Source organism: Coffea arabica, chromosome 4e (assembly GCF_036785885.1).
Source record: "Coffea arabica cultivar ET-39 chromosome 4e, Coffea Arabica ET-39 HiFi, whole genome shotgun sequence".
NCBI lineage: Eukaryota > Viridiplantae > Streptophyta > Magnoliopsida > Gentianales > Rubiaceae > Coffea > Coffea arabica.
This window is the reverse complement of record NC_092317.1, coordinates 2,734,916-2,745,687: the sequence shown is the minus strand read 5'-3', so window position 1 is coordinate 2,745,687 and position 10,772 is coordinate 2,734,916. Positions and strand designations below refer to the sequence as shown.

General features: G+C 34.6%; 1 protein-coding gene across 1 annotated transcript; it reads right to left on the bottom strand.

Moving 5' to 3' along the window:
* Positions 1–345: 345 nt before the first annotated feature.
* On the bottom strand, positions 346–2,487 carry LOC140005687 (UTP--glucose-1-phosphate uridylyltransferase 2-like). The gene is made up of 8 exons (XM_072046713.1): positions 2,324–2,487; positions 2,059–2,184; positions 1,856–1,923; positions 1,504–1,536; positions 1,097–1,149; positions 909–984; positions 515–788; positions 346–436 (listed from the first exon to the last, which is right to left on the bottom strand). Exons 2-7 carry the CDS (start codon positions 2,081–2,083, stop codon positions 726–728), a joined length of 318 nt encoding a protein of 105 aa, XP_071902814.1. The 5' UTR covers positions 2,084–2,184; positions 2,324–2,487; the 3' UTR covers positions 346–436; positions 515–725.
* Between the last annotated feature and the right edge of the window lie 8,285 nt (positions 2,488–10,772).

Sequence of the window (10,772 nt, the reverse complement as noted above, 5' to 3'; positions counted from 1 at the left end):
TTTTTTTTTTTGAATCGGTGAACCAAATTTTTAAGGCAGTCAGCTGCATATATGACCTTATCAGCAATTACAACTTCGTCTGAAATTTCTAATTTGATTCCAAGTTTTGCAGTTATTGTCACTTTCCCCTTAATACAAGGGAAAAAAAAGAGAAAAGAAGAAATTAGTGCATATGCCATATGGACACTAAATAAGAAATAACAAACCACTGTACAACCACAAATTGCCACGTCTCAAGAAAATCTACAAGGAACAGATACATCCATAAAGCTTCAGAAACAGAGTAACAGGGAAACAAAGTAATAGGGAGACAAGTAGTTAGTTTGTATTACCTTCAGGGTGATGCCAGATCCAAACCACCATCACCCCTCATCTTCAGGCTATCTAGTTCAACAATACTGGGAATAGACTTGATACGACTTAAGAAGTTGCCTACCTAAAAAAGTGAAAAAACAATTAGCAATATAAACAATTCAACCTGTGGAGAAAGATAGGGAAGGCTTAAAATCTCAACCTTCTTAAATTCAGGTCCTAATTCAATAGTTGGGTTAGTTGGATTTTTCCTAGCCTCGTTGCAGACCACATAGCCGTCATCAGACAAAGTGTACAGGTCGAATTGTAAAGGTTAAATGCATGAATAAATAGCAATTCATATAGTATTCAAAACAGAATTCAATAGCATGATCAAAGAACTGATTGAGGGGTGGGGGTGAAAGTAAATAATTTTACTTCTTACCTTTGGTTGTTGGTAGAGAGGAGACTGAATGTGAAATGCCATATTGATAAACCTAAATGGAAAGAAATGGAAAATAAAGATGTTTAAAATGAATATCAAGAGATAAGGTTAATGTACCCTTATTGTAGCGCCAGCAGCAGTTTCAAGTTGAAGAACTTTCACCCCATCTAACCTTTGGATTTGGAATAATCTCCATCTTCAATGCACTTTCTTGTACAAGTCTTTCGATTGCTTTCAAGTTCACCCATCTGTATGATAGCAGAAATATATCATTCCATTGCATTTTCCATGAAGGAAGCATTGCCCACAGTGCTTGAAGCAAATAATATTTCAGCTTCAAATGAGAAGCATAACACTTACAAGTTGTTGGGATTGAAAATTTTGAACTTCTCTATCGACTTGAATTCATTCACCTATAAAAAAAGAGGAGCAGCATAATCCTTTAATATCAAAATGATGCCTATGAAATTGTGTAACCCAAGAAAAAGATGTTACATCAAGAATGGGCTAATTCTAGATACCCTTGTTTAGTTGCCTAAATAGATCGATGGATCTAACTCCACATTAAGTAAACAACCATACTGATTAACCTAACTGGTTGTATGTAACATGCTTATACCCCTACATACATCAATCCTGGGACCTTCTTATGTAGAAATAGTTATTTAAAGAGACAATGTTTAAATTGTACAAGATTGCATGCAGTATGCCAATAGTTAAAAGCATTTCGCTAAAAGGTAAAGAAACCAGAAGAAATTGAATCTCACATGTTCATCAAGAACTTGAGCTATTTCTAGGAGCTGCAACAGAAGATAGAAAATGAATTAATAGCAACTATTAAGCATGAAAATAGAAAACATTCCAGTGCATCATTGAATATATCCATCTATCTCATGGCATGGTTTAAACCATTTAGCAAAATACAGGTAAGAAAAATGCCATGTAAACAATATAGTATGTTTATCAATCTTGTCAAAATTTTACAAATATACCAAGTTTGAGTAGCTATTCCAATTTTCTCATAAGTACAATTTTTAAATGTTCAAGTATGTATTAACCTACAAAAGAATGAATATGGCAGGTAATTGTCCCTTTTTATCTTTTGTATATTATACCTACCGATTTTAGTTTGGAGTGGCCAAGAACTTTCATCAAATCCCTGAGAAAGCACTTTCTGCAGCCGAACCCTAATAGATTAACAATAATAGGAAAAAAATAATAAATCATCTAAAAGTATAGAACAAAATGCAAATACTCAAACTAATACAATGAATAGAATACAGGGAAAACAAAAAGCAGAAAGTTAAAGAATACATTATTACTTTCAATTGCCAATAAAATCATCATAGGTAATGGTATTGCTGTTCCAAATAGCAACAGTGACCTTCCTTAGCCCTTCAATCAAGGAGAAGACAAATTTCTCTTCAAAAGTAGGGTTTTTCCACTGTCTACATGAGTAATTAAGTAGCAGTAGAATAGAATAGTTAGGCAACAAAATGGAGAGTTTTCTTACAAGCTCGAATATTAGTAGTAATTGAAAAAACAATCAAACAGAGATAAAAAGAGGAAATAATAAGAATTACATACCTGTGTGGGTACGGGTACGGAATTTAGTGCTGAAACTCCAGAAAAATGTAAGGATCTTGTCTTGAAATCCACTCCGTATCCTTCAATTTGCTGTAGTCTACAACGGCAAAGGTTCATTCCAGATTCCCGAAAGAATTCGTCAGAAATACCAACAATGTTCAAAAGAGAACAGGAACTGGTAAACAAAAAAGGAGAAGAATGATTACTAGTGATCTCCAGGGGTTGACCTTGAATTCCAGAAATCGACATGGACACTATTATGGAAGAGTACCAATTTCATCAGAATAAAGAAGGTAGTACCTTAAAAAGGGAAAAAAACAGAGCAAACAGCGGAAGATGCTTCTGCGCTTCCAACTCTATCTTAGACGGAGAATAAGAGTCCAGAAATTAAAAATCAATCCAGTCGCAACCTAAAAAAAGTGAAAAAAAATTCAATGCAATGAAGGTTTTAACACAAAACCAAGAGAAAGAGAAAAAAAATGAGAGATCGAATGTTTTGGAGAAGAGAAAACAAAGTAGAAGAGACGGAGCTTCTGAGAATAAAGGTAAGGCGAAGAGAGAAGGGGAGAAGAGAAAGCGGCGGCAGCGGAGGAAATTTAAGAAAACCTTAGAGAGGAAGTATATGCAGACGTCTGGCGCATCGCGTGGAAAAAAAAAAGGCTGGTGACTCACAAGTGCGGCACGTGAGAGGACAACGAAAACCATCCAAGTCGTAAGAGCTCTTCGGCTCTTATACTATATATGTTGATAACAATTTTTTCTTGGCAAACCATTATGATTATGAGTAAACAAGTATGCACTTCATCGCTGATGGAATTTCATTTTGTGCATAAATGAAGGATTGCATGCTTTCTAACAAGTGGAATTTAATTCCACCGAGCTATTTAGGGCATTTAGGGAGGAAGAGCATGCCAAGAAGGAGATGTGTGTCACTGTTGAATGGGTTCCTGAACATCTGTTGGCAACCTACGGATTCGAAAAGTTTGCTACTAAGTAGCGAGGGAGATCTGCTCCCTTTGTTGCCACTAGTGACACAGGTTGTGTTGCTGCTTCTCCGTCTTCTTCGCCAGCTGTTGTGCCAAAGTACAACAAGGAGGGAAAGAAGAAAAAGAAAGGGAAGAAAAAAAAAGACTGTTGTTGTTAATGAAGGAGAGGCAACCGTTATTGATGGAGAGCCCCTTTCTGGAGAGAAACCTTCTCCTTCTCCCCCCGCAATGCCAAAGAACAAGGGAAAAGCGAAGAAGAAAAAGCAAAAAGACCTCTATGCTGTTGATGATGCCCATTTTCCTGGAGCTTCACCTCATTCCTTTGCTACTCCTGGTGGCGAATCCGAGACTGTGGCATAGAAAACAAGGAAGATGAGAAAGCCAAAGGGTGATGTCTGGAAGGTGACGAGGGTAAGGAAAGGGCATCTAACAAGTGAAAAAGCAATCTACGCACATGGGAAAGAAGAGAGGATCCTGTGGTGAAAAAAGTGTGATTGTGTCAAGACCCCAAGTTTAGAGAAAGGAATTTATATACACTCTTACTAACTCAACTAACTAACTCTTACAACTTACAATTGTTTCTGCAACTTTCTAACAAATTTTTTAACTAATTTTTTAAAAATTTGATCACACCCCTAGACCTGAGCAACTTTGATTTTATTTCAACTTTGGTTTTACCTGCGCAAATGGCACATAAGGATTTCATGTAAACTTGACCTCAATAAATATAGTGAAACTATAGTAAAAATGATCTTAACAAAGTCTCGAGTATACTCACTAACCGTGTTATTCCACATTAGCAAAGTTCTACTTAATCTCTCTCATTTATTATTTTCTTCTAGACCCATTAATATCCCTCATTTATTCCTTCCAAAACCCACTATTACAAATACTCTTGTCGTATACCAAAATTTTGTTAAATTAGAAATCAATAATTCTTGTGACATGAAATAAAAAAAATGCATCTAAAGTAAATTGTGCTTACATATTTGACCATTTGTAATTTGCATATTTTTTTATCACAGGGAATAATTTACTATCTAACACACATCACCGGGCAACTTGAGGTTAGGCCTAAAAAAAAAAAAAGTCACTTCAACATTGTCATTAGTGCATTCAAATGCCATAAAAAAAATTGATCTAGGCCAAAACTTTTTTCCTCTACTCTATCTTCTTTACTTCCCTCTTTTTTCCTCTCTCTTCCCTGACTTCCTTCATCATCTATCCTACTTTCTTCTTCTCCTTAAGTGCTCCATAAGATATAAAAAATTTTTACTGTCACAACCAGGCTACCATCTTAACCACCACAAACACCCATCACACCTATAAAAAATTAGTTAACTATGCTGGATTAAGTTTTAACAACTTTTACTTAACCTTTATGAAATTGAAGAATTTTGGTATAAAATCCTTAATCCTTTTATTGCCCTCCCCTTTCCCTCCCTTTCTCTCCCTCTTTTTAAAATCTTTGATTCAATACTATATATTGCCCCCCTTCCTTCACTATTGCCTTATAAAAAAAATTCAATATCTACTCTTATGAAGACTCATAAAGTATTTATATTTAACACTGATGAGTCGTGCCCCATTCATATATTCTTGGCTCTACACCAAAGGTAAAATTCTCTGTTTGAATTCATTAATTTTTCAAATATTATAAAATTTTTTAAAAAGTACTCTGCCAATCTCACCAAAGCCGAAGATCGTGTGACTAGATTAACACAACGTGTCTATAGTTAAGACTCTCTACCCCTTTTGAGACCCTATCAATTTCACTAGTTAGATGCAGATGATTCCTATATTAACTTCAATAGTCCAACATAAAGACGAAGTATTTTCATTTTAAAGTTCAAATCTCTGTCTTAAATCAAATTTTGGTTAAAATTTTCAGTCATGTAGTATAATGAAAGACAAAAGATATACATGTCCAATGAGTAATACATGTTAAAAGATTATCATCTCTTACACTTCGCTGCGATCTTTGCCTACGAATGTATGAAGTCAGGCAAAGGAAAGTATATAATGTCATTTGGGCTAAATCATTTTGGTCACGATCATTTTTACTAGTCGCTGTCAGTTGAACATTTTTTGATTTAGAGTTTTGTTGCAAATTAGGGTTCGTGCTGTTGTGGATGTATGAAGTCAAGCAAAGGAAAGTATTTAATGTCATTTGGGTTAAATCATTTTGGTCGCTATCATTTTTACTAGTCGCTGTCAGTTGAACATTTTTTGATTTCAAGTTTTGTTGCAAATTAGGGTTTGTGCTGTGAGTGTGACCAAATGTTTGCATTATTGCACCTGCGGTACAACCTATCACTAGAAAAAATAGAGACGGCCAGGAGAAAATTGGAAGACATTGAATAAAAAACAAGAAAGTTGTTGATGTCTGTGCCTAACTACAGGTGTTATTGCCTAATGAATGATGAGGGGCAACGTTCTGCTGTTGTACTACCTAGCCAAGTGGCTAGGTAGGTCTTGCATCTGCTCACTTGGATCCACTGTTCGAAGTCCGTTAACAAAACTTGTCCGAGATGCATTCAAGGAGCGTTTCGGAAGGAGGTTAAGCACTTCGGGTTTGTACTCAACATGGCGTAATAGAAATAGTCAAGTTACTGCTCATACTATTAAGCGAATCTCTTGGCCTATTGCTACTTACTATCCATGTGAGGGGAAGGTAAACTCCTCTTATGAGGTTTTATTTTTATTTGCTTTTTTGGTGGTTTGAAAGAGTTTTGATGCAGTGTGTTTTTTGTGTTTTAGGTGGATACAGACAGTGAATCAGAAGAGGTGGATGCAGAGGAGAATCAGATCGAGTTATGGCCATAGGATGAGTAAACCTACAAGTGCATGCTTGGATTGACGAACAAGTGTGTTGCTGTTTTGATAGGTTGCATTTTTGTCATTAATTCTATAATTATTTTCCTCTTCTATTATTCTAAATATTGTATTAATTGATAGATTCTACTTATATTTGGTATTTGGTACTAATTTTAGGAAGGTGGAGTAAAAAGAGATAAAAAATGTGATTTTTCAAGAGTTTCCCAATTCAAAAGGAGTCTACGTGAATTATTGGCGGAATATTAGGAGGAAGTCTATCTGGTTTCAAAAAGCTAAAAATTAGGAAAATGATAGGATGGCCAGCCCGGGCATCAGCTTTTCTTTATGCTTTTTCTAGCCGAAAATAGAGGAGGAAATTCCTTCAATTTTGGAGTGGAATCAACGTGAAAAAGGAATTGCACTTTCCTAAGTCTTTGATTTTTGTTTTGGTTTCTAAAAGACAATTAGGGAGAAACCAACAAGGCTAGCCGCTGATGTTGACTATTGGCTTTTGGCTTTTTACTTTTGAAAAACACAATTGGAGAGAAAAACGAGGCTCTCTCGTATGTCACGGATTGGAGACAATTGTAAGTTTCGAATAGCTTGTTCTCCATCAATGGAGAACTAGCTTCTTAATTCTAGTCAAGGGGGCAACTGATGAATTGGTTCGGCAATTACTGTGAGATCTAAACCGCTTTTAATTATTTCTTTTATTTATTGGTATTTATATATTTTCTACTTTTAACCGTTATAGCTCGTGTGTATGATTGATTAGTGCGCAATAATTAATTATTTATATAGGCTATTTTGCTAGTTAGGGGTAATTGAATCTGTAATTGTTCGAATATCCCTATCTCAGTAGCAACTGGTGTATTTGGGTTTATGTCAGGGAAACGTATGATCTAACTTAAACAAACCCTCGAAGCGTGTTTATTAGTTAGGATTGAGCCTTTCTAATTATTAATGCAATCTAGAAATTAAATCCTACGGTCGTACTTGGGGTTGTTTTTGGGTTAGAAAAATAGTTAACGGTCGTACCTTAACTATCGAGAAATTAAGGGTTGGTTGTTTATCGCATGTATGACAACTATAACCAATCTATTAATAATTGTTGGAATTATTTGGGAATCAATGATCAGGACCTAAACCATTTCTGAAGTGTACCCTTAGCTAGAGCTCTCTTAATTATTTCTTTTAATTAATTATTTTCTGTAGTTAAATTATTTAGTTAGCTTTTAATTCTAAAACCCCCTATTTGTTTTGACCTGAAAGGAAATAAATTTCTCACCAGTCCCTGAGGAGACGACCCTGCTTACCACTTTCTGCTAGTTAGTGAATTTAGTCAGATAATTAATTCGGGTATATCGGATTAAACAAACTCTTCGGGAACAGGGTGAATCAAGTAACCCATTGCACACCTAAGGTCCCTGCTCCAGTACTAGAATTGATTATTGACTGCTTTGAGTGGTAGTTAGGTTTTATTTATTATTATTGCACAGGTTCGGTACCTGTCATGTTTTTTCTGTTTTACATCCTTACAATGCATGTATTGCAGTAGTAGAATAAGCAAACGTATTGCAGTTTTTTCTGTTGACTCGTAGGCATCTGTGCAGCTATCTTGGAGCACCTACATGTGTTTTTCTTTTATTTTTGTTGTTTGAAACAGGGTTGAAACACAACAGAGTTTGATGCTTTTAGTGCCTTTGTTCTGAGTGGTATACTTGATATCATCCCTATTTGTTTTGTTGGGGATTTGTTTTTTGGGAGATGAATAAGGTACTCTTCAAACGGGATTTTTGGTAGATTGTGCGGTACTTTATTAGGACTTCTTGGTTTCTTTTGGTCCAAACTTTGCAGGGATAAATCATACTTATGGTACACTTTTTTCAAAGAAATTTTCATTCGTCCATGTCTCACCATGCAACTCCATTGTCTAGATTCAAGGCTAATTTAGCTAGCTACTAAGCTAGGGTATTCCCAGTTCTACCACTTGAAATATCTTCTACTATGTCTTCTTTACTTCCTTCTTTTTTCCCCCCTCTTCTCTCACTTCCTTCGTCATCTATCCTACTTTCTTCTTCCCCTTAAGTGCTCTATAAGATATAAAAAAATTTTACTGACACAACCAGGTTACCATCTTAACCACCACAAACACCCATCACACCTATACAAAAAATTAGTTAACTATGTTGGATTAAGTTTTTACAACTTCTACTTAACCTCTATGAAATTGAAGAATTTTGGTATAAAATTCTTAATCCTTTTATTGCCCTCCCTCTCTCTCCCTCTTTTTAAAATATTTGATTCAATACTATATATTGCCCCCCTTCCTTCACTATTGTCTTATAAAAAAAAATTCAAAGTCTACTCTTTTGAAGACTCATAAAGTATTCATATTTAACACTGATGAGTCATGCCCCATCCATAGATTCTTGGCTTTACACCAAAGGTAAAATTCTCTGTTTGGATTCATTAGTTTTTCAAATATTATAAACATTTTTAAAAAGTACTCTAAAAAGTAGTCTAAAATTTTGTTTTAATGTTTAAAAAATATTTCAAAATATATTCTAAAAACTCTTCTACTCTTAAATATCCCAAAATATTTTCTTAAAAAAACCCAAAATATACTCTAAAAATTTTGTTACAGTAAAATTTTTCAAAACACTCCCAAAAAACAACTAATCCAAACGGAGCCCATTTGCATGAGATAAAAGAAGGAAAAGAACTTTTGGTTTTGTGATGGATTTTTAGTTGATTTTTTGTAGAATCAAATGACTGGGATCGAGGGTCTTAAAAGTGCACAGGGATAGGTAGCAAACGAAATTAGGGGTTTTCATGATTGGAAGAGAAATTTGATTCGATCCGCTTGATGCCACTATTCACATTCCATTTGACCCACATTTGATCCTGAGGATTCAGTATCTGGCAAAATTGGATCAGATTTCTCTGGGCTTTCGGATCTTCAATTGTTTTTGGCACACCCCTATCTTCAGCATGTGTTTTCTGTGATTAATTCTCCCATTGCAGATTTGCGTGAGAGATGGGACTGGTTGAATTTACATGATTTTCGTTACCGGGAGGATGGAGGATATGGATTCATAGAGTTGCTTTTCCGTTTTTCTTTTATTTTATTTGGTCTTTTATAGCACAAAAAATAAGTATGAGATTTGATACTACTTAGCTGACATCAAGCACTTCTTTTTGAAATTAAAAAGAAAATACTATGGCACTGGGAGGGAAAGGAAAGAACCCTCCATTGTTTTGGTCAACTTTGTGCCAATCTCACCGAAGCCGAAGATCGTGTGACTAGATTAACACAATGTGTCTATAGTTAAGACTCTCTACCCCTTTTGAGACCCAATCGATTTTACTAGTTAGATGCAGATGGTTCCTGTATTAACGTCAATAGTCCAGCATAAAGACGAAGTATTTTCATTTTAAAGTTCAAGTCTCTATCCTAAATCGAATTTTGGTCAAAATTTTTAGTCATGTAGTATAATGAAAGACAGAAGGTATACATGTCCAATGAGTAATGCATGTTAAAAGATTATCATATCGAGTGAGACAACATTCACTAACTATTCTATTTAGAATTTCTAAATAAAGATAGGCAAGGTGACATACATGAAGGCTTTTAGTAGTATTATGAATATTGAACTCAAGACATATTTATCTGTTCTGTGCAAGGTTTAAAACCCAGAGAGTGAGACCGTTCATTGAATCGGAAAAGTCACTAGGCCACGGATCACTAGTTCAACCATTGGACTGATCGTTTTTGACCCTTGACGTCATAAATAAATAAAAAATAAATTATATATTGCTAATTTTATCATATCTGCAATTTGCACATCCCATTATAAAGGTTTAGACACATTATCATAAGTATAGTCCTTTTGCTAATAAGTTTATAATAAAATAAACTAAAAGAAAAGCGAAGATACAAAGCAAAATAAAAGAAAAACAAAGAAAAAAAGAACTATAATTATACCAATATGACAAGTTTGACACCAAGAAAATAAGAATCTTACTTAAGAAAATTAGTAAACTACAAAGTAAAACAAAAAAAAAAATCATAGATTAGAAAATCAAACCTACACATATTGTTTAGGCACAAAATTGAACTTTATTGAAGGAATTTGAGAGATTAATGATGAGATGATGAAGAGAGGGATGATTAGGAAGAGAAGAAATTGAAGAAAATTAGGTGAAAAATCAAAAATAAAAGAAATGAAGAAAATTGGAGTCTTGATCTTGACTTGAGTCGACTATAGGTTGCAACTATCCAATTATCAATAAAGATATGTGTATCATAAAACATTGGATGGTAAAGATATGTGCATCAATAAAACTTTTGACTTGAGTCGACTATAGGTTGCAGCTATCTAATTAATACTACGTATCACAAAACATTGGACGGTAAAGATATGCGTGTCAATAAACTTTTTTTAAATTTTTTTGTGTATCAATAAAACATTGGATGGTGCTAGTTACAAAAGAGGACAGCCGTGTTAATATCTACCTGTGTACTCTCATCTAGCCACAGGGGAAAGCTTGAATTCCATCTAACGTGAGAAATTAGTTGCAGAGTCATTAGAGCAAGATTATGAGCTTATCTATTCCCTGTCCTATATACAAAAGAGAAGGTA

What these genes read in the sequence shown, in the direction of transcription:
- LOC140005687 (XM_072046713.1), bottom strand. Translation starts at nt 2,083, where the DNA reads ATGATGATTTTATTGGCAATTGAAA. An exon ending in CTCAAGTTCTTGATGAACAT is followed by an intron (nt 1,150 to 1,503) that starts GTGAGATTCAAT and finishes CTTTTTTTATAG; the next exon opens with GTGAATGAATTCAAGTCGAT. An exon ending in AGATTATTCCAAATCCAAAG is followed by an intron (nt 789 to 908) that starts GTTAGATGGGGT and finishes CTTTCCATTTAG; the next exon opens with GTTTATCAATATGGCATTTC.